This window comes from Rhinolophus sinicus, linkage group LG06 (assembly GCF_036562045.2).
Source record: "Rhinolophus sinicus isolate RSC01 linkage group LG06, ASM3656204v1, whole genome shotgun sequence".
Taxonomy (NCBI): domain Eukaryota; kingdom Metazoa; phylum Chordata; class Mammalia; order Chiroptera; family Rhinolophidae; genus Rhinolophus; species Rhinolophus sinicus.
This window is the reverse complement of record NC_133756.1, coordinates 121,515,713-121,539,296: the sequence shown is the minus strand read 5'-3', so window position 1 is coordinate 121,539,296 and position 23,584 is coordinate 121,515,713. Positions and strand designations below refer to the sequence as shown.

Sequence of the window (23,584 nt, the reverse complement as noted above, 5' to 3'; positions counted from 1 at the left end):
ATAAAGACATATGAAAAGATGCTCAACGACATTAATCACCAAGAAAATGCAAATTAAAACCACAATGAGGTATCACTCACACCTGTCAGAATGGTTGTCATCAATAAATCAACAAATAACAAGTGTTGGTGAGGATATGGAGAAAAGGGACCCTTGTGCAGTGTTGATGGGATTGTAAATTAATGCAGCCACTACAGAAAATAAGGAGATTCCTGAAAATATTAAAAATAGAGGCTCAATATGATATAGCAATTCTATGTCTAGGTATTTATCTGAAGGGAAAAAAACCACTAATTTTAAAAGATGTATGCACCCCTATGTTCATTGCAGCATTACTAGTAATAGCCAAGATTTGGAAGCAACCTAGATATCCATCAATAGATGAATAAATAAAGATGATGTGTGTGTGTGTGTGTGTGTGTGTGTAATGGAATGTCACTCGACAATAAAAAAAAAATGAAATCTTGACATTTGTGACAACATAGATGGACCTAGAGGGTATTATGCTAAGTAAAATAAGTCAGACGGGGAAAGACAAATACCATATGATTTCATTTGTGTGTGGAATCTACAAACAAAATGAATAAACAAAACAGAAACAGACCCATAGATATAAAGAACAAGCTGATGGTTGCCAAAGGGGAGTGGGGGAATGGGGAAAAAGAAAGCATCTATGTATAAGCAGAGGAATGTGTTGGGATATTTAGCAGAAAATGTGTGAAATGGAAATTTTTAAAAGACACAGTATGCAAACTACAAAACGAAAAAAAAACAGGAAGAAGGAAGCATAAGGAAACCATAATATTGATTGGGATTGAATTTAGTAGAAAACAAACCTTGAAGAGAATGAGTCCATTTTCTCTATATGTTCAGCTCTCTGTTACATTCACTGTTTTAGAAATTAGTGTCAATGACTCACAGGCATAAAATTTCCTCTAGAGATTTTTCTTTTTACAGTAGTTAAATAGATTAAATAAATAAATAATTTTAAATAAAAATAAAGTGTGGCCTAAGATTGCATAAAATTTAGTGAGGCTGTGGCTCATACATCTTCAGAGTGAGAGAGAGGAAAACCAACTGGGGGGTTCTCTCAGCAAGTCAGATTGTATGACATGCAATGTGGTAGGTCCCTAATCTTCCACAAACTTGGACCCCAGGGTCTTGTATCAGCTCCCTACCTCTTCCTTATCCCTACTTCCTCAATGCCTACATTTCCTTCCCTGCTCCACAATCAGTTCTCAGTCTTACTTCTCCTTTGGTGCCATTCCTGTCCCAAAGCACAGAGGGATACCATCTAATAGTTAGCCATTCACTTTGTTGTTCTGGTCTGTCTTAAATTCAGGCAGTGTTGAGGTCTGCGTTACAGCCATGGAATGTATCAAAGACAGAGCATCACCTGGAAACACCTGTCTACCTCTCACAGCAAGCAAGACACCCTGAAAGAGGCTGGGAGCTTCTCTTCCTGGGGGGTGAACTAATCAGTCTTCAAAAGTTCTCTGTCCAGCCTTCCCCTCATGAACACAAGACTCCACCCCTAGCTACTCTAAAAAAAAGGTGCCCTTTTGCCAGGGCCCTTGAGAATCCATCATGGTTAAAGATAATTTTAAGTTACAAATGAAAAAGATCTCCCCATTAACTGTTTTAACTTTACAGATGCTTGAAAGAAGTATAACCAACTTGATCTTGAGCTCCTTCAGAGCAGGGACTGTGTGACCCATAGTTGTAATCCCAGCACCCAGCACAAAGTGTTGCAAAAAGTTGATGCTCAACAAACGTTTAAAGTGGACTGTTTCAATTAATCCACTCCCTGCTCTGTTAGGGCAGCCATTTCTCCAGATCAAGGTGGACAGAGGATCCAGCTCAAACCTCAATTGCCTCTTTTCTTCTTTTTTTGCTCATGGCCTCATTTGTTTCAGGAATTTTCTGGGCCTCACCCTCCAGAATTTCAGCCATGGTGTGGGCCCTGACATTGGTATGAGGATCCAAAAGGTGTAAGTCCAAACAATGAAGTCATTTGGAAATGAGCTTCAATTGGAGGATTTCCTGGTTATTTTCCATGTGGACAAGATGTGCCCTTATTTGCTTATTCAGTAAATATCTAAATATCAGGAAAAGGACAGGGTGAGGGAGTCCAAAGAAAAAACCCAAATCACTGCCTCTAAGTAGCACTTAAAGTGTGTATATGTCTGTTATCTGAGTGTTTAGATGACGGAGGGGTACCAGTTGTCTAAAAAAAGTATTTTTAAATTACATTTTGTAATCAAGGATTCCATTTCTATTCCACCAGCTCCTAGTATCTGCTTTTAACTTTAAGGTGTGTGTGGCAATAGCGATGAGAAGGTGCCTGCAGAAGTACTGAAGGGTAAGTTTGCCAGGAAAACTCAGGAGGGCTTTTTATGTGAAACAAGTATCTGCAGCCTGGGGCCAGGAGAGGTCGTTCATCTTGCTGGAAACTGCAGTGCCCCCAGCATATATGTACCCAGCCAGCCCTGCAGTAAATTGGGTCTCATAACCAGACGTGGCTGATCTCATAGGTTGGTAAGTTTAACGTGGAAAACTGGCAAATCAACAGCATTAGGTCCAGTTCGGTTACCCGGAAGGAACAAGGTTCGCGCTGAAGAGTCACTGGTCAGCCAGAACGGAAGCGGTAGACGGAAGTGGTTCCTTGTACCAAGAGCCAGCTGGGCCTCTGCTAATGCAGGGCCTGAGCAGCCTCGGTTGGGAGCCTCAACCCTTCGATCCGTCCTGGGACTGACTCCTGGGTCCCCTTTACAGTTTCAGGGGTTCTGAGCTTGGGAAAGGGCCAGAAAAACCCAGGTAGCAGAGAAAAACCACCCGCACGCCGAGAAGTGCGCAGAGCCCTCCTCCCCTCCTCCGATTGGTAGGGTTTGTCCTGATTCTTGTCTGTGATTGGGGGATTCCGGCGCCGGGCCCTGACCGCCACTCATTGGCTCCTGTGGGCGGGGCCTGGGAACTGCGGGAGAGGCCTAGGAGCCGGGAGCTGCTGGAGCCTTTATCTCCCGGCGGTAAGTGCTGCTCTGGCTGGGCCGGTCTCTGCTGACGCTGCGGATACTCGGCAGTGGGAACCCGGCGTCTCCACTTTCGGCTTTCGCTGTGGGGCGCTAGTGCTGACTAAGGAAGGAGGTGGGTAGACAGCCGTGCCTCTTCTGAAGTCAAAGGTCCTGCAGTCACCTCACTCTGGCCCCACCCGCCCTCAGCCCCGGGACCCTGCCCGCGCGTGCCCTGTTTCCAGGAGGTTACCAGTCCCCTCTGCTTCCGAATCCTGGAGATCCCCGCCTTTCCTCGTCCCTCTCCCCACCTGGCCCCTCTTCTAGAGTCTTTTCTAAACTCCGCCCCCTTCCCTCAAATGCCTTTCCCACACTGGCTCCCCACTTTGCCAGTCAATTTGGAAGCAATTAAATGTTTAATAATTAAAGTTTTGTCCAAGTAATTCATGTATAATAAAAAACAAAACAATGAATTAGGTCTTATATCTAACAGCAATAGCTACCCGCCCTAAATCTTTTTTGCAGAGGCCACCACTTTCTCATGTTTAGATCTTTTTATGATCCTACTAAATCTAAATGTGCTTACACCGCATTTCTTGATTTATTATTTTGATATTTCTTTACCTCACTTCCCTACTGCCACCAATTTTCTATTTCTATTTTTATTCTTGTGTTGAGCTTTGTAGCTTTAAATCATAGATATCAATCAACCTGTATTGTGTCAGCTTTAGATGATAACTCTTCTTCCACCTCCAACCTACTATCACCTGGACCTTGACAGTTACATTCAATTCTCATATATTCAAAAAATATTGGAGGCACTGCTGTTCTTGGTGTTGGGGATATAGTGGTGAACAAAATTGATGATGTCACTATCCTCGTGAAAATTCTAGTGCGGGAAGTAAGACAATAGACATATGCATGTCAAATGACGTTAAGAGCAGGATCATGGAGAAGTCATTTCAAGCTGGGAGAATGTCAGGAACCCAAGTGAGGTAGAATGAATACACATGGGGTCTGCAGGAAAGTGTGGAAGTTTCTGTTTGCTTGACTGGGCACAGGTGTTGTTTCAAAGGTTAAGCACGAGAGTTTCCAATTGGACTGGGTGCTGGGGAACCAGGATAGACTCTTCTGTGGGTTAGTGATAAAACTGGGTTTTAGGATACTGGATCCCATAGTTTGGTAGTGCTAGTGGGAGAGGGAAAAGCAGGAGGCAGGGAGGCCAGTGAGAAGGCAGAAGCTTCTGCTGGCCTATAACAGAGAATCCTGCAAAATCTACTTATGGCTCCATTTCATTCAGGAAAACTTACTGGACTACCCAAAACCACAGTGATTTATCTCTCTGCTTGAATTTTTATTATTACTTGAAGTTGGAGAGATTAGTAATTTGCCCAAGATAGATGGTGGAGCTCAGGATCAAGCATCTGTAAGAGGAGAACAGTAGAACAATGGTTTCTTCTTAGGGCTGTGAAATAAACTGAGCTAATCTATGTAAAATGCTCAGAATAGTGCGTGGCACATAGTGTAAGTGCTCAAGGAGTGCCTGCTATTATTATTAATGTATAATACTCTCAGTTGTCTAACCCATTATAAAAGCATTTTGGGTTTAGGAACTATTTCCTATGTCTAGCTGGTTTATTTTTTCAACAGATATTTACTCAGTAATAATTGCATGACAGGCATTGTTTAGGTGCTGAGGATACAGCAGTGACAAAGACCAACACGGTTTTTTCCTTTAAGGCTCTAGCTAGTAACACAAACTTGCAAAGGAACAAATAAATATTGCCAATTGTGCCAAGAGCCTACACTTGACCATGTAAGTTCCATACCCACATGTGGCCCTGGCAAAAATTTCGGGTTTCTTGCTGAGGTAGTAACTTTATCACATGGGTTTGATTAACATCAGGTGACCTTTGTTTTTTTATCTTCCAAGGGGTGTTGTTTCATCTCTAACATATCACTGAAAGCTGAGGAGAGAGTCTTGGCATCTCGGTGAATGTTGGTGCTGGAGAAGTGGGCAGAGGTTTACAGAATGTGGGGAAATGATTGCTGGTTCTCTTGTACTTTATACTTTAGTGTGCAACACAAGAAAACCAATTGTGCATATAGGCAATGGGTTTCTGGCATATTACCTTTATTGCCCCTTGAAGTATATAAGTATACATATACACATACCAGAGAGTGAGACTGGGGGTATTTCTGGCCTTCTTTTAGACACTGAAGTACCACATTTTATGTGACCTTACCCAAGTTGAAGAGAAACAGTGCTGATTTAAGGAGTGTGATTGAGGTGGAGTGGGAATAGTCAGGTGAGCAAACCCAGAGGAGTGTCAGAGATGACCAAATGAATGAAAACAGCTCCCAACGTCCACTCGGTTAGACATCCCCAGATGTCCCTATGTGGTGTGAGCAATGTGACCTAGTCAGAACTTCACTTGGGAAAGCCAGTGCTTATTAAACAAGGTCAATAAAGGACCAAGGAAGAATCAAAAGGAGGAACTTGTTTTTTTTCACTCACGAATTATCCCTTTTACTAATCCCTGTGCTCCTCTGTTACCTTTTCCCCTTATTTGTTTTGCTTTTCTTCTCAGCCTTCACCGCTGCCTGGTTTTGTTCATGTTCTGAGGAGGGTGTGAGAAGGAGCCATGGATCCTGCAGCACTGGTGGAAGCCGTTGTAGAAGAAGTGGCCTGTCCCATCTGCATGACCTTCCTGAGGGAGCCCGTGAGCATTGACTGTGGCCACAGCTTCTGCCAAGGCTGTCTCTCCGGACTCTGGGAGGTCCCAGGGGAATCCCAGAACTGGGGTTACACATGTCCCCTCTGCCGGGCTCCTGTCCAACCAAGAAACCTGAGGCCTAATTGGCAGCTGGCCAATGTGGTAGAAAAAGTCCGTCTGCTAGGGCTGCACCCAGGAATGGGGCTGAAGAGTGATGTGTGTGAACTCCACGGAGAACAGCTAAAGATGTTCTGCAAAGAGGATGGCTTGATCGCATGTGAGGCCTGCGGCCAGTCCCCTGAGCATAAGGCCCACAGTGTTGTGCCCATGGAGGATGTCGCCTGGGAGTATAAGGTAGGAGATGGAGGCTAGCCACCCCAGTCTTTACCCTGCCTCTCACTTGGTTATCTCTAAATCAAGGACTTGACCAGGGACCCTAGAGATAAAATGAGAACTGCTTCCTTTGATCCTCACAGCCATAGAGCCTTGGGACCTGATACGATGAGCCACACCTCTCCTTGCATTTGTGACTTCCTTTGACTTCCTTCCCTCCCACTTCCACACCCCACCCCAATCCCAGCATGGCTTAATGCCTAACAAAAAGATGCTTTGTTTCCTGAGAATTTAAAGGAGAGCAGTATAGTTTAACTGGGTGCCTTGGATGAATTTGGGTATGAGGTAGTCAAGGCTGCACCTATCAGAACCTGCAAACTCCTAGCAATGCCACAAATAGTCATTTGACGTTGGGTGAATCACTTTAACTCCCTTGTTTTGTAGACAAAACTGAGGCTTAGAAATTTGAGATCACGTAATTGGTTTCAGAGCTGGAAGGGACCATAGCTGAGTCATTTAGGATTGAGTGCGATTAATCTAACATTCTAACGTCCCTCTGACTTCAGGTTAAGTTAGTTAAAAGTTAGTTACGGTAAAATCAAATGGTACAACTCAGGTCTTCTTGCTCTTCTGGCAGTGTTCTTTTTCCTCTACCAAGCCTTTTATTTTTTTTATTTTTTATTTTTGGGGGGGGCGGGGGGGAGTCATCTCTGACATATCTGCTACTCCTTTCTTATAGCTACTACCATCGACTTCCAGCTTCTTATACTTTCCTCAGTTGTCCATGCTGACATATCGTTACCAGAATTATTATCCCAATGATTCTGTGATCCAGTACTGGTCTTAATTCTCTTTCTTGAAGTTGAGATTAGAAGGTAAGAGTAGAAGACACATCCCCAGAATTAGCTGTTTTTCTATGTGAGAAGAATTTCTTAAAAATGTAAAGTATTTACTTACTCATTTTGTTTTGAGAATATTAGATTACGGAGGCAGTATCACATAGGCAGAGGAGTTAAACAGTTGGGTTAAATCCCACCCAACCACTTACTAGCTGAATGACTTTGAGTAGGTCATTCTCTAAACCTCAGTTTTTTTCCCCTATAAAATGGGGATAATACCAGTCTCAAGGAATTGTGATTATTGACTATATGGTTAGTGCTTAAGCCATATTTGGCTCTTGGTAAATCTATAACAAAATGGTTAATATTATCACAGTACTTTGTGCTTTTCAGTAGTAATCTCTTGCATTAGTATTCTAGGATAATGCTTCTTACTTTTAGTGGGCAATTGAACCACCCAAGGATCTTGTCAAAATTCTAATTCTAATTCAGGAGGTGTGGGGTGGGGCCCAAGACTGCATTTCTAACAAGCTCCCAGGTGGTGCTGATGCTACTGACCCACTTGAACCACACTTCAAATAAGAAGGTTTTAGGAGGCCGTAGGATAACAAGTGAGAGGAGCATACAAGGAGACACGGATAGGAAGTCCAAGGTGGTTTTCTGGAAAGCTGGAAGGGCTCTTTCCTTCTACTTTACAGTAACTTAGAGACTGTGGGAGGTGAAAGAATTCTCAGATCAAGAGCTACGTTGGATGTCATCTGAGCAGGAATCCACTCCCTGTGGCATCCCTTTTCTTCCAACATTCATTCTGGCAGATCACCTAAGGGACACTTCTTTTCCCATCACCTACCAGTGCTAGGAAGCCTCATTATGAGTCTGGCTGCCCAAGATGGCCTCATGAGGTTTTTATCTCTTTCAGTGGAAACTGCATGAAGCTCTGGAACATCTGAGGAAGGAGCAAGAAGAAGCCTGGAAGCTGGAAGTTGGTGAGAGGAAACGAACAGCCAACTGGAAGGCAGGTTGCCACCTGGGAAAGGAGTTGGAGTGGTCCCTATGTTGTCCTAGAGCTGGCCCATGGTGGCTTCCTCATCTCTGTGAGGCAGAATGTGAAGTTTGAAGTCAGAGAGCTTGGGGGCCTCATGCCACCTTCCTCTAGCAGGTGTGTGGCCTTAGGCAGGCCACGTCACCTCTCATTTTTTATTGTGATGTAGAAATAACCTCTGGGCTTATGTGTTCATGTGTGAGAAAGGAAAACTACACGTCGCACATAGGTGTTAGCTCACAGTGGTATGACTTGTGTAATGCTTAGTAAAACGTAGTTTGTGTTTCACTTTCCCCAATTAGAGCATATTTACTAAAAGTTCAGTTATTAAAATACTGGCAAATCACTTCTCAAATAAATTCAAGGCCCATAAGTACCAAACTATCAGAATTTTTGATCAACAGACGCTAACATTGAACTGGTCAAAACAGTGTATTGAATTGATGTAATACCCATAAGAAGTAAAAGCATTTAACAGGGTAGTTATTACACTCTCTTAGAGGCTTAAGTGTAATGCACTGACCATTATTCTGAAAATAGGAAATAATCTAGAGCATATAGTACCAAGATAGTATTCTGGGCCCTTCTGGGGTCAGTAAGAGTAGTGAAAGGGACCCAGAAGCATGTACCGGAGCTGTGGGAACAGGGAGATAGGCAAACCAGTATCCTTTATCTTGGATAAAGGATATCCTGGGTGGCGCTTGCACAAACAATATCAGTGCTGACTTCCTATCTTGGCTCTGCAGATACAGGTGGAAACCCGAAAGCAGAGTATCATGTGGGAGTTTGAGAAGTATCGGCGATTACTAAAGAAAAAACCTCCAGGTCGGCGGCTGGAGGTAGAGGCAGCCGCAGCTCTGGCGAACCTAGAGCAGGAGGAGAGGGAGACCAGGCAGAAACTGGAGCTGAATCACGATGCGCTCAACCAACAGAATCGGGTCCTGTGGAGGCTGATTGCAGAGCTCGAAGAGAGGTCTCAGAGGCCTGTCCGCTGGATGCTGCAGGTGAGGAGCAGGTTTTCCTGGGAACTCTGAGTGGCAGCTGAAAGTAGCTTGGGACTCCAGGACAGGATCTTCAGTGAGGCCTGTCAGCACGCTGCGGGCCAGACCTGGATCCCATATTACCCCCTCCCCCACCCCTGCTGATGCCTGCTGTTCTCCTACCCCTGGTTGGGTGGATGACCCGGCCCACTGTAGCTTGGTAGGTGGAGCAGCACTCAGGCAGCTCTGGCGTTATACCAGTCTGTCCCCTCTGGCCAGAGAGTGGAGTCAGCTAGTCCAGCCAGAGCTCAGTCTGCCCTGCTCCCCTCCTATAGGCTTTTTGCCTCCACCTCTACACACCTTCTCTCCAGGCTTGCTCTCTGCCTCCCTTGCACTCAGAGAAACCCCCCTCCCAGGACTTGGTGTCTGTCTGGTCCCTTTGAGGAACAGCACACACTCATGTGCTGCATTTTTCTCTCCTTCTAGGGTATTCAGGAAGTCTTAAACAGGTATGTTACCATCCTTGGAGCCCCTAAGCAGCCCTATGAGGGATACTGGGGCCTGGCCAGAAGTGGGTAAGGAACAGAGACCCAACACCATAGGAAAGTGGGTGCTGCTCCATCGTTTTCTCCCTCTTTCATTATATTGGCCAAAGAAGCTTTGTTCACCTAACGTTTTTCTTCTTTATACTTGATCAGATTCATTTGAAGTAGTGCCAGTAAGAATTTCAGTAAAGTTGTAAAATACGTGGTTTCAAGCAGATCTCCCAAGGAGGGAAAAAGACCGCAGATGTCTCCATTAGTGCTCTAAGCTCTGAGTATAGCCTTTGTCCTCTGTGGCACACCTCTTCCTGTCCCAATGTCAGGTGTACATCTAACCCTTCCCACAGCATCAAAACGTGAATGTTCTCCTCTCTGTGCCACAAAACGTTCACTTTGGTGGGATAATCATCATATCTCTGCTTTGCCTAGTGATGCTAGGGAGGGGCATCTCCCTGCCTATGTCCCTGGCCAGACCCCTCTTCCGTGTACTAAGGGCAGGCCTGTGTGGCAGAGCCAGGACTTCTGGCCCCAAGATTTACCCCTCCTCCATCAGGAGCAAGTCTTGGACCCTGCAGCGGCCAGAACCAGTCTCCCTGGAGCTGAGGACAGATTGCCGTGTGCTGGGCCTGAGAGAAATCCTGAAGACGTATGCAGGTAATGCGCGCCTGGGGCGGTCGTGATGGACAGTGGGAGGGACCACTCCCGGAGAAATAAAACGGTTCAGTGCACTCTGGATGCCCCGCCAGCTGCACTCCCACGCGTCATTGAGTAACCTGTGGCTGTGTTTATCAGAGACCTGGTCCATTCCCCTGGCTGTGCAGCAGCATTGCCAACCAGGATCTTTTTACCTAGCTGATGTGCGCCTGGATCCAGACACTGCTTATTCCCGCCTCATCGTGTCGGAGGACAGAAAATGCGTACACTATGGAGATACCAAGCAGAAACTGCCTGACAATCCTGAGAGATTCTACCGCTATAACATCGTCCTGGGCAGCCAGTGCATCTCCTCAGGCCGGCACTACTGGGAGGTGGAGGTGGGAGACAGGTCTGAATGGGGCCTGGGAGTGTGTAAAGAAAATGTGGACCGGAAGGAAGTGGTCTATTTATCCCCCCACTATGGATTCTGGGTGATAAGGCTGAGGAAGGGAAATGAATACCGGGCAGGCACCGATGAATACCCGCTCCTGTCCTTGCTGGTCCCTCCCCGCCGGGTAGGCGTCTTCCTGGATTATGAGGCCCATGATATCTCCTTCTACAATGTGACTGATAATGGCTCCCACATTTTCACTTTCCCCCACTATCCCTTCCCTGGGCGCCTCCTGCCCTATTTTAGTCCTTGCTACAGCATTGGTGCCAACAACACTGCTCCTTTGGCCATCTGCTCCCTGGATGGGGAGGACTGAGAGAGCCATCATCTCACCCAGAGGCCCCGGAAGTTTCCCTGGGCCACAGGGGACTTGAAGGGCCCTGCCCCTGACCGGGGTTCCCGTGAACTGAGCTGAGCCTAGAATCCAGGGATTCCTCTGTCTGGCCCGCTGGTCTGCTGCCCCTGGGACAGTCTCACTAAAGCTCTCATGTGAAAGAGCTGAGGCTTAGTCAGTGAGCATTGTGCCTGTGACGGGAGCCTGACAGCGCTGATGGTGTGGATCAGAATGGCTCGCGGCATCAGGACTTGACCTTTCTGTAGCTCACACCCCTCTTCTCCAGTCCCTGTTGGTGCCATAATTAAGTCAGCGAGGATGATGAAGCAGATCCAACCTTCGAGAAACCTGTTGGATAGAGTTTATCAGCAAGCCAGAAGACTCCTGCCCACATCCTGAGGTGACAGCTGTGCTGAGACCAGTCTGAGGAGGCCTCAGCGGAGGTTTGCTGTGACTGAGCAACCCAGCTCTCTGACTCCAAACTAGAGAAATGTATTGCACGTTGCCCAGCCCACCCCAGTGGTCATCCCCTCTGAGCATGAGCTGGGCACATCACTCTGTCTCAGACTCTGAGGAGACCTGTGTCCTGGTCCTGCCTTTCCCTCTGAGCAGCAGGGTCAGAAAACCTGTGAGCCTTGGTTTTATTTTCACTTTATGGATGTGCAACCTGAAATGGCCTTAAAGCAGCAAGTTATTTCTCACAAAGCTGTCAAAAAGAAGACTGTAAAGATTATAAAGTACTTTTCACATTCAAATGAAATGAGATTGACAGACTCATGCTTCTTAGGTCACATGTCTGCGTGTCATTCATTACATTTGGGTCTGAAACATCCCACACATTTAAAAGATTTTGTGTCCTCTGGGAAAATGGGTAGAGTAGCTACATATTCTCCTACCTCACAGGGTTGTTGTGAGGATCTCAGATCCATCCCATTACTTTCGTTCCTTTCTCAGGGACAGAGGAAGAGAAGCCATGATTCCTGCCTGTGTGACCTTCCTGTATCACCTTCTCATCCAGCATCTTTACAGCAGGGCTTTTCTGTCTCAAGGCCTCGCCTAATAGTCAAGAACCCTATAGACAGAAAGTGGCCATGCCAGGGGCAAACTCTGGGCCACAGTAACATATTGTGCATCAGTTCTATGTATTTGTCTTTGGATTAGAATGGGGACTGACCACAGGGTAGACAATGGAGATTTAAAAAAAAGAAAAAGAAAAAAACAAAGAGCAAATGCACAGGGGGGAAGGCTCACTTACCCACAAGCTGGTTGGGCTAACATTTGGATCTTTTCGTGTCACCAAGGGATCTACACAGTTCTGGGAAATATATATTAAAAACATTCTCCCTGCCTTTGTCTTCTCTAAATGTATGACAGAAGAAGAAAGGGGAGAAGGAAGTGTAGGAAGAAAGAATATGAGTAGGCACAAAAAAGCTACTTTGGGAGCCATATATTATAATGAAGGGGAATAAGACTATATTTCTGTGCTATTGACCTTAGAGTGTTGTGTGTGGCAAAAGTAATTCACTGCAGGTCTTCAGAGTGTGATGTGGGAATGACTGGCTGGGAACAAACTTCAAGGCAAGCATATGAATGAATGGCTTTGCCCATTGCGAGGGCTATAATGTGTACATCACATATTGTCACCATGACCGTCACAACATCTGATATAGTTTACACATGAAGGTAGTGACCATTGGGTAGGATTGGCCAGCAAAGTAGATATTAGGTTATGTATAGGCTGAAGCAAAGTAATTAGAATAGCGTAATAAAGAATAGCGAAAATTATCTTGACGTTAATTGTGCTGGCTGTTCACATATGAAGGAGGTAAAAAGGGCCAAAATGGAGAAATAAACTCATTTTGCCCAACATGCTTCCAAGTGGCTCCTTAAGCATTAGCAGCAGAAGGGGAATGAACTAGAAGTCACAGGCCTGGCCTTGGCAAACAGTTGAGCTTACCTACATTAGAGGGGCTGTGTTTGTGTGTGGCAGAGGGGAGGGAGATGGGGGTGAGGGAATTCACAAGTCGTCTGAAAGGGAAAGAGGCAAGTAGGCAGGTAGCTGTGTGGAGGGTAGAATGCCTAGGAAATTGTTTATAGACTTGAGAAATAGAGCTTTAGAAAGCACTTCCAGTTATATGTCCACAGACACTTAGCAGAAGAGGCTAGGGGCCAATTCAGTATTGTTCTTTTACTATGGTTTTATTAGGATAAATCTTGGAATGTTCAAAGGAAAGAAGATTATTAGGTAATAAATTCATTCAAACCTAGAATGCAAGAGTGGAATGACTTCACTTGTAATGTACTATTTGCGGGCTTGGGGGTGTTTTTTACATTTATAAGCTGATTTGGGTACTATGATTATTTTTTAGAAGAATTATAAGGTTAAATTATGCCAGTGTTTATTTCGTATTTCCTGATTTTTAAGACTGTGCAAGAAGATTGAAGTTCTTAAGTATGTGAAAATCCGTTTCTCTAGGTGTTGCTTACACGTCTCTTCTAAGAATCCCATGAAGACAATCCCTCATTTGTCTGGTTCACAGGGAGTGTGCCCATACATCCCCTGAAATGACTACAATAGCACCTCCAACTTAATGTGATTATTCACTACAAGGCAGGAGGAGAAATGAGCTCTGCCCATCCTTGTTTCCCAACAGAGAAACCAAGGGGCGCAATGCCTGAGCCTCGAGGGAAAAGTCTATTAAAGGTAAAATGCTTGAGTCCTACAAAAGGAGGAGACAAAGGGCAAATCCTTGAGTTCACAGTCCACAGGAAATTCAATCTCCCTTTTTTTTCAAGCTGGACTGGTTGTAATCTTCAGATCCAAATATTGAGAGTCTACTATGGGTCCCAGGCATTAGTTAAATTAGCACACATTGCTTCATGTGACAGGGCCGGGGCACATGTGAATGTATCAGGAGAAACACAGGATTTTCTGTTTTGGGATAGCCATGGAAGGGAACCAGTCCATTTTGGAAAGTATATAGGTCAATAAATAATTGAGTATTAACAGTGAGTCCCAGGTAGTTTCAGAGAGTACTAACATGAATGAAACACAAGACTGGCAGGCCAGGCTTCTGACGGAAATGCCAGAAAGAAATTTCCATTTTGGATGCAAGCTGCACAATACCTTTGTTGCTTTACATCAGATTCTTTCATGCACCTAATATTTTTTTATTAATGGGCATAACCAATTCTTTGGGTTCCTTATGAAGAAAAAATAGTGTGACTTTTTAAAATGGATAACTTACCAAATATGCTTAACCACCTCATGGTCTTGATTTGTTTTTATGTTAGGGGGTTGCAAGAGGAGAAGAAATTCTTTATACTGTTCTTTGGGAACTCAGTACATTATTATCAGATTATCAGATTTTTAGAGGCAGATTCCTACTTCACTGGTATTCAGAAACAATACATTCTAGTAGTAAACAAGTCCAATGTTAGCAAAAGTTATGGATGCTAAGTTGATGAGGAGCAGATCTGTTTGGAAGAATTATCACACAAGTACTGATTTACACTGGACTGCAATTTCAATGGTGCCTAAAACTACCTCTGAATATAGAATTTGAAATCTATTGGGTATTTTTTTTTTTTTTTTTGGTACATATAATATGTTGATGTATTATGTGCTTTTCTTATTTTCGTTAATTTTCAATAACCTCTATGAATTAACATTTTTATCCCACAAGTACAAAGGAGATATTAAGACTCAGATATAATATCTTGTTATCAACACTATTAGGAAATTATCTTTTATTAAGATTTTCAGATTTACCAGAGTCAAATATATGTATCTCTTACATATGAAATCTTCTTTTAACATATACTGATTGTTCAGTTTAAGACTTCCCAAAAGGGGAAAATAAAATAATAATGATAATAAGTATCTGGTGACCTGGAGAAGAGTGGAAACAGTTCAGCTTCATTATTGATAATGTTCTCTGTTAACCTTTTCATCCAAGGTATTTCTTCTATAGGTATCCAAAAGAAGAAAGACCTGTGTTATATGTGGTTCCTCTCTTTTGTGTCTTACACTTGTTAACACAGATAGGACTAGTAAGAAAAACAAATGATGCCCAAAACCAAACCCACATTGCCTCAGCTTCCATTGCTTAAAAACAAAAAGCTGCTGATTAGTCCACTGACTCCAACTAGCTTACCGGTAGGCAACATATTACAATGACAGAGATAGCTCATAAAACTTAGTAATAGGGGTCTACCTGTGTATCCAAAATGAATTGGAACGAGAAAACAAGAGACTCGGTGTCTTCATCCCATCTTGCTAATCTGCTTCTGTTGCTGTGCAACAGGTTTCTCTACCCAAGTTCATGTGTTGGAAAATGGCCCCCATCAGTGATCCCAAATTGATATCTCCTCAGATAATCTGGAATCCATTTTGACTGGAGAAGAACTCTGGTCCCGGAGTGAGCACATCACCCAAGCTGAGTGGATTTGTCAGTGGTCCAGAAGGCAGGGTCATATATTCACAGTTGTTTCCATATAATCACATAAGGAGATGAGCAATTCTGAGAAAACCAGCAAGGCCGGGGGGGACCAGAGTTGGTTTCTTCTGCAGAGGAATCAGTAGGATATTAAGTTGGGAATATGGGTCAGAAGCTAAGGAAAGAAAAATCCCATATCTATATTCTCTGCCCACTTATTTCTGATTCAGATTCAAATTGATTGAAACTATTAAAAATGTCAGAAAATAATTATTCACATTCTTGCTAGAAATTGAAGTTATGCAAAGATACACTTTACAGCTTCGTCTCAGAACTCCGATGGTGCCAGATGAACCAAACCAGCTCTGCAGGTCTCTTAAGGCATCTATGAAGTTGTCTGGAATGCTCAAGATCTGAAAAGACTTTTTGTTCATGAACCCAGGATGGAATGGCCAAAAAGACAGTGCATCAGCAAGCTACCTATTCTCTCCCGTATTTGTTTGGTCCTCAGGCCATAGATGATGGGGTTTAAGGTGGGTGGGATGACCAGGTACAAGTCCGCTAAGAGCACTTGGGTGTGCAAAGGCACTGTGTCCTTCCCTAGCCAGGCCACATAGATGGATGCCATCCCAGGTAGGTAGTACAGAGCCATAACCCCCACATGGGAGCCACATGTGCTTAATGCTTTAAACTGAGCATTCTTTGAAGAGAGACCAAATACTGCCTGAAGAATCAGGTTATAAGAAGCAGCAATGAAGGCCACATCAGAGCCCACAATAATGGAAGAACCAATCAGACTATAGAGACTACTAGGCATGGGGTCAGTACATGCCAGCTTGGCCACAGCTATATGCTCACAGTACGAATGGAGAACCACATTGGAGCCACAGAAAGGTAGATGACTCACCATCCAACTTAATGGAGTCATGAATATGACAGCTCTGATGGTGATGGTCACACTCATTCCCAGCATCACTTGAGGTGTGAGAATTCTCTTGTACTGTAGAGGCTTACAGATAGCTACATAGCGGTCAAAAGCCATGGCCAGCAGCAGCCCTGTCTCCACAGCTGTGGCTGCATGGACAAAATACATCTGAGTGAAACAAGCATTAAAGCTGATGGAGTTGTCTCCTGAGGAGAAGATGCTTATCATCTTAGGCACTACAGAGGAAGCCATAACAATGTCCACAGTAGCCAGAAGACACAGGAAGCAGTACATGGGCTCTTGTAGAGTGGAATCCATCCAGATTACAGTCACTATGAGGGTGTTTCCTAATACGGCTATAGTATACATGGCACTCAGGGAGATAGCCAACCAAAGATGTGAAAACTGCAAACCTGGGATACCCACAAGGAAGAAGGTGTCAGGGGCTTCCATTGTGTGGTTGTAGGGTGGCCCCAGCATCACAGATGATGAAACTGCTTTCCTGTTAATGCATAAAATGATGTTAAGAAAAGGATACAGTCCTATAAGACTTGTTCCCAGCTGTGGTGCTAGGAGAGCATACTGATATTCTCAGCTAGGCGGGCCACAGGTTCAGAACTGACATCTGACAGTTATCCTGCTCTACTTCCCAACCTCCTCAATATTCTTTGCCTTACTAATTTCTATTCATTGTTCAAAGACCTCTTTTGAGAAGTCGTCTGTGCTCTACCTCCTCCCCCATCCCATGCCAAAACTAAATTATGTATCCTCTGAGCTTTCATGGAATCTTCCATGCTGACCTCTGAGGGATCTAAATTAACAATTGCAATACTCTAACTATGACTTTATTGTGTTTAATCATAAATATTGTTTGTGTCTTGTTCATGGCTTTATACCTTATACCAAGTGTGTGACCAATTACTGTGGTGCACAAGTCCATTAAAAGAAGGTATGTGTGCTCATTATAGCAAACAATTGAAAGAATGAATGAGAAATCAGAGGAGTTTTTCTTTTATCTCTGTATGTTCAGTTCCTAACAGTTAATAATTGTTGAATGAAACAAGTAACTTCCTGAGATGGAGCATGTCGTATTTTGTATCCTTAGTATAGTGCTAGAGAAAAGATGAATGAAACATCCTTCTGGTTGAAGAGATCAGTTAATGGATCCGCAAAAATACGGTCACTAGAGAACAACATTATAATTTTCCATAGGAGATAATAAACTGTCTGGAAATATTTATAATCCCTGTATTTTCTTTATTTAAGCCTCGATTTCCTGTTGAGCTAAGTTCAATTAACAGATTAGATAGCTACAAATAAAACTTTAGGTCTCCTTTATAGCTGAACCCCCAATAGGTTTTTTATGATTCTTCAATATAGATAACTCTCTTTTCATGATAAACTACCAAGACATTCCAAATGACAGTGAAGCTTTATCCTTCAGCAAGTCAATTTCTGAGATATTAGTGCAAACTATGGTCTTTATTGAAACAGAAAAACCACCACCAACAGCAACAACAAAAAAAAAACCTAAACATAAGAAATGCCTTATAATGGAACAGACTGAATAAAGTAATAAACTCTGCTTCATGGTCAGATTAAAAGAACCTTGCAATGTATAGTCACTGGATGAAACATCTTCAGTGAAAGACCATGAGAAGTTAAAGGAAAGCTCTTTGAAGTAGAATTGGAGTCAAGGGTTATGGGGTTATCAGAAATATCATAATTCAGGTTATCCTTGTGTGTTTTCTGGATGCCACAAACTCAGAGTTAAGTATCACTGCTTAAAGAGCTGAAGAACAGTCTGAGAAACCAGAATACCTCCTCCTCCGCCCACACCACTTGCCTCTGATCCAGGAGCTTTCTCTCCTGGCTTGCTGCCCTGTATAAATCTACTTTTCTTCTGAGGGTACTGTCAGCTTGTGCACTGCCCATCCCTCTTGTCTCCACCCTGGCAACATCTAGCTAGCTGGTTGTATCTTTCTTTCTCTTGAGGGTTTTATTTTCTTCCTTTCTCTTTCTTCTTAATTAGCACTGCAGAGGTTTGTATATTTTATTACCCTTTTCAAATGACAGGACATTCGGTTTGGTTGTTCATCTTTTTTAAACATTTTATTTCACTCTTTAATCTATTGTTCCTTAAGCTTTTCTTGCTGACATCAACAATGATCTCCATCAATGACCTGTTGCCAGTCCAGTGATTTCATTTTTTATTTTACCTGACCTATCCAAAACATTCACCTTTACTGACTACTCCTTCATTTTTCGGCTAACTTTTCTGATTAAAGTATAACATGCATACTGTAAAGTGCACAGATCTCAAGTGTGCATCTTGAGGAAGTTTTATAAAGTGAGTATATGAACACACCCACATGGTCACTACCCAGATTAAGATACAGACAGTCGCTTCCTAGTTGTTGAGACGTTCTTCAGAAAGCTCTGGCCTACAGCTCTCCTAAGGCATTTCCAGCAGAGAACCTGCCTCTGCCTTCAACCCTGCAGAGACATTCACATGAAGACCTGGAGGGCCGATCACTAAAGAAAAGATTAGACAAGTCACTTAACGCCAAGAAATAAATCACAAGGATGTGAGGATTTTTCATTCCTATTGAAAGTATAGGAAATACACAATCGAAATTAAACTTGTTTGAAGATAAAGGCAGTAATGCATAAGTCATTTGTTGGAGAGTTTGTTTATGATAACCCTATGCCTCCCCTCTACAAGCAAATAAATATGCTCCCAATCATCCTTACTGCTTGGTTTCTTTTTGCATAACTCCTTTGGTCTCTGAAATCTGTCTCTCCATCATCCCAAGCTTGAACTTACCTCTTTCTCTCTCAGCTTTGAATCAAAGTTGTCATGTATTCCCTGCTCCCGCTCTCTCCCCCATCCTCTGATCATTTCCAGAAGGTGATTTTGGTATCAGAAGTACCCTCCAGACCGGGCCAGCCCTTTATAGTGGGGTGGAGAGCTTATATACTTTCTAGGGTGACCCTGACCTTCAGACTTCATCAGCCCAACACCCAGTCCCAAGGTCAGTTACCCACATCCCTGGAGTTTTCTCTATTCAACTTCCTCAGATGTGTCCACATTTCTTTCACTCAAAAGGGAGATTTATACAGGATGCTTCAGGAGGAGCAGGAAGAGCGGTGTAAGATCAAGGATGAAAAACACAGAGTCATTGTGAGAAGTGCTGTCACTTTCAAAGACCTCCCATTGGGAATCCTCTTTCCCCTTTAGATTCTCTATCATCCTGCTTTTTCCCCAGGCACCCTGTCTTCTCTTGGCCTCTGACCAAGAGCCAAACACTGTAACTCCTCCAGAGACTGGCTTTTTTCTGTGCTCTGGCCTCTGGGGCTTTCCAGATTGTAGCAGGAGACAGATGTTTAGCGGATGAAGAGTCTTTGTTTCTTTAAGTCTTCAAAGGATATCTAAGGGTAAGAATACAGAGTGCATCCTGAAAAGAAAACAAAAGGCCCAAGATTAGATAGATTTATGAAAGCCTGCTATGTACCAGGCACTCTGCTGAATGCTTTTCAAAGACGATCTCATTCAGTTTTCACAACCATCTGCAGTAGCTGCCCTTATTGCATCCACATTTTATAGATGAAACTGAGGTGCAGAGAAGGTCATGAAGTTAGTGAGCCAGAGAGTCAGGATTCAAATTCTAGCAATCGTAATTCATTTCACCTTGTTGTAGAACTGTTCGCACGAATAGGATACTTAATCTCTCAAAATCCACTTCACTGTTCAGTTCCTCAGTTCTGCCTGGGGGCTCATGACGGGCTTCACTGGTTCAATATTTCTCATTACTCTGTGTTTAAAAGTCCTATTTGAGCACAGAAGGGAAATAGAATGTAAGGGGACCAACTGGGGGGAGGGCGTGGACCTCAGCACAAAAATATGAAAACACAAAATGTTCTCCAAACATAGAATACACCAAACAAGGGAGAGTACAGGGCACTTGAAAGAGAATCAAAATAAATGAGGCTAGAACAGTGCATGGGCCATATTTTAGAGGTCATGACTTCTGCCTGGGCGTTATCTGGGTGCAGGAATAACACCAAGAGAAAGAAGACAATGAGCACAAGATATAAATTTTATTTTTTTAGTGGCAAAGGATATAGAGATATATGGAAATGTGAAAGATCAGGAGACGATGTTCGTGCTCCCAGTTCCACAAGTCCTCCGCGGTGACATAGTTATTAGTGATGTGAATGGTGAGAGGCCTTCGTTGTCTTTATGGGGGTGGGGAGTGCTTCATGCCTTCCTCAGCCTGACCCACCACATTCCTAATAATGGAGGAGGGTGGTTGAAGTTCAATTTGCTAGGCTTAGCATCTATTAGCAGGTCCAGCCTTCAAGCCTATGAGAGAACTAATCTCCCAAACTGCTGCACTTAAAAGTTTAAACTCTAAAACACCTGTGGGTCTCTGTTGCCCATAGGATAATTCAGAGAACAGGCCAGGATGTAAACCTAAACAACAACGTGGAATATTGATAGGAAACATGGGCAGTCAGATGCAGAAGGAGAAAAGGGTGCTGCTTAAGGAGCCCCAGCATGAGACAAGGTAGCTCAAGTGCAACTGTGCCAATGGGGACAGATGGACCGCTTTCCCCTGGGAGTCAGCCCGGCTCCTGCTGAGGCATTAATGGCCATAGTGCAAGCTCACAGAGCATCCTCACCACGCCCAGTCCCATGGCAGAAGAGATTCAAGAGGAACAAGAAGCACTCCCCAAAGGGCGAGGACCCAATATAACAGAACAGTGATACAGGGCAAAGCTATTCTATATGGAGGCAAGAGCTTTCAACATCTTGGATTCTTCTACCTGTGGAACATCATAGCCTACATAATAAGGAGGTTTGCATCTACAATTCACTAGGCCAAAAGATGATTTGGACGTGCCACCTAGGTACAATGGCAAGTGTCAGGCTTATGCGTGTAGGTGTGTTTGCATGTGCATACAAGCGCATATGCAAGTAAGCATTGATACACAATCCCGTTTCAGCAAACGGCCTTTTTGTTTGAGCTACTTTTCATTAGGACCCTGTCACATCTTCCAAGGGGAGAATTTCATTTTGTGCCATGAGGAACAAGCCATAATAATACTACCTAATGAAAACAGTACAGTGTCTCTTTATTTATTCAGCAGCATTTTCCAAACAGCAGAATGATTCTCCTTAGAATTGGATCAGTTTAGTAAGTCTCTTGTGGTTGGGATTTAGACAAAGATACATCGATTATTTATGATCTTTGGCTTTCTGTCATGAGAATCTATTACTTCCAACTCCCTACATGCATCCTTTCCTAAGGTTTCCATTGCTGGAAAGCTAACCAAAAAATACAAACAAAATTTAAGTGAGCATTTAATTTTATTTTCCAAATTTATCCATCTCTCACATTTTAGTTTTCACAGCTTTGTCTCTTTTATTTATTTATTTCATGTTTGAATGAAAAGCAACAATCAAAATTGAGACCGTGAATGTATTTTTGTTATAATGTCTGTTTGAATTGTATCCATTGATTTCTGTTTACTTCTTTTGTCTTTATTAATTGTATTTTAAAATTATAACTTTTATTACATCTGTTTCATGATTTCTTAACCAAGAAGAAGTATGATAATAAGCACAAGATATTAAGTCATCTGCTCACAGACATTTGGGTAGTTTCCTCATCTTACCTATTGTGGAGAATGCTACAATGAACATAAGGGTGCAGATACCACTTCAAAATCCTGATTTCAATTCAGAATAAAACTTAAATGAGGCAACCATGGGAGAGACCATTCTCCAATCAGGAAAAAACGTGTGATGGTTTATTTCCTTCCACCCCCAAGTCCCCTCAGAAAACTAATCAGTTATAAACGTTCCCTAGTAATAGACGGTGTAGCACTACACAGACCCCATTTCAGGGTTAAAGTACTCGTTTATTCAACAGCTGAGAGTGTTGGCCGCTGAGGGTTCACAGCTTTATTCCTCTTCAAGACTTACCTTTAGCCAAAGGACGTGCATCACCCTAAGTGATGCACCCTCCTAATGCATGGATCGCATCCTATAACCAGTCGATCCTGGGTATAAAGCCTTGTCCCCCTTGCCCAATTCAGGACAAGTATACAGGTCCAACTCAGCTCCAGAGTTCCTCATAGGGTCAATTGGCTGAGAATTCTGATGAAACTGCATTGTAATTCACCTTCTCCCTGTATTCTTCCTTCACACCTGTTTGGATGTTGTTCCTGGCATATTCCATGCTAAACTTTTTGCATGAAAAGGTCTCAGAGTCTATTTCTGGGACTTAAGATGGTTGGTAGTAGAAATAACCCTAGAATGTAGACTCAACTGTAATTACAAGCTGGCAGGCTGGAAATGAGGACCCAGCAGACGGTTGTCTAAGCTGTTTTGGGCATAATTCAAATAGCAGAGTCTTTATCATGCTGGGGCACAAACTTCCCTTTTCTTCTTCTTTTGCTATATTAAAAAGGTATTTTTATGGGTATGAAAAGTTAACCAATATTGGTTGTGTGTTTTTCCCAACTCAGGTTGATTCTAAATTTGATGATAGAATTTAGAGTTTCAGCAGGATGGTACAGTAGGCAGCCTCCAAAATGGCCCCCAACGATCCTACCTCCTGATATGCATGCCCTGTGTAATTACTGCCCCTCAAGGGTGGGAAGGATCTACTGACTTATTTCTAACAAATAGAATGTGACAAAAGCATTGAAATGTCACTTTTAAATGAGGTCACGGAAAGATTGTGATTTCGTCTTTCTCACCCTTTCCTTCTTCCCCTCAGAACTCTCACTGCTGGGAAATCAAGCCAAACTTCCATGTTGTGAGAAGCCTTATGGAGATGCTCATGTGGCAAGAAACTGATGTCTCCATGAACACCCAGGGAGGACCTGAGGCTGCCACCAGCCATGTGAGTGAGCGTGGAGGCGGACAGCCCTCAGATGAGCCCTGGACAACACCTTGACTGCAGCTTTGTGAAGGACCTTGAGGCAGAGGCATCCAGCTCAGCTATGCCCAGATTTTGACCACAGAAACTGTGACAGTGTAAATGTTTGTTTTAAGCCATTAAACTTAAATATTTAAGCTCTATTGAAGAATAATTGATATACAAAAATTTGTATATTTTGGTGAGGTTAGACATAAGCATACATCTGTGATACCATTACCACAAACTAAACATATACAAACTGGTTTAGTTTGTAATTTCCTTGTATTTTTTTGTGTGCGGGTGAGTGGGGGAGGCGTTGTGTATGTGTGGTAAGAAACTTAGCATGAGAACTAGTATCCTCTTAACACATTTTAAAGCACACAATACTGTGTTGTAAACTATC

The 23,584-nt window shown here is 43.2% G+C and overlaps 2 protein-coding genes across 5 annotated transcripts; one reads left to right on the top strand and one right to left on the bottom strand.

The window, feature by feature from the left end:
* The first annotated feature begins 2,651 nt into the window (after window positions 1-2,651).
* Window positions 2,652-13,152, top strand: TRIM68 (tripartite motif containing 68). Of its 4 annotated transcripts, none has more exons than XM_074335869.1 (7): window positions 2,652-3,026; window positions 5,600-6,079; window positions 7,817-7,912; window positions 8,686-8,943; window positions 9,406-9,428; window positions 10,015-10,115; window positions 10,254-13,152. In XM_074335869.1, the coding sequence occupies exons 2-7, from the start codon at window positions 5,654-5,656 to the stop codon at window positions 10,862-10,864; spliced, it is 1,515 nt and encodes a 504-aa protein (XP_074191970.1). In that variant the 5' UTR covers window positions 2,652-3,026; window positions 5,600-5,653; the 3' UTR covers window positions 10,865-13,152. The 4 variants fall into 4 exon arrangements, with proteins under 4 accessions (XP_074191970.1, XP_074191969.1, XP_019571416.2 ...); XM_074335868.1 differs by having other exon boundaries at window positions 2,652-3,144; XM_019715857.2 differs by having other exon boundaries at window positions 2,657-3,026; window positions 10,314-12,223.
* A 2,599-nt stretch (window positions 13,153-15,751) lies between these two features.
* On the bottom strand, window positions 15,752-16,797 carry LOC109436977 (olfactory receptor 52I2). The gene has a single exon (XM_074335870.1). It carries the CDS (start codon window positions 16,724-16,726, stop codon window positions 15,752-15,754), a length of 975 nt encoding a protein of 324 aa, XP_074191971.1. The 5' UTR covers window positions 16,727-16,797.
* Window positions 16,798-23,584: the final 6,787 nt, after the last annotated feature.

Bases quoted from the DNA above. Each gene is read 5' to 3' on its own strand.
- TRIM68 (XM_074335869.1), top strand. From the start codon at position 5,654: ATGGATCCTGCAGCACTGGTGGAAGCCGTTGTAGAAGAAGTGGCCTGT. The intron at 6,080-7,816 runs GTAGGAGATGGA...TATCTCTTTCAG, and splicing joins ATGTCGCCTGGGAGTATAAG to TGGAAACTGCATGAAGCTCT. The intron at 8,944-9,405 runs GTGAGGAGCAGG...CTCTCCTTCTAG, and splicing joins CTGTCCGCTGGATGCTGCAG to GGTATTCAGGAAGTCTTAAA.
- LOC109436977 (XM_074335870.1), bottom strand. From the start codon at position 16,726: ATGCTGGGGCCACCCTACAACCACACAATGGAAGCCCCTGACACCTTC.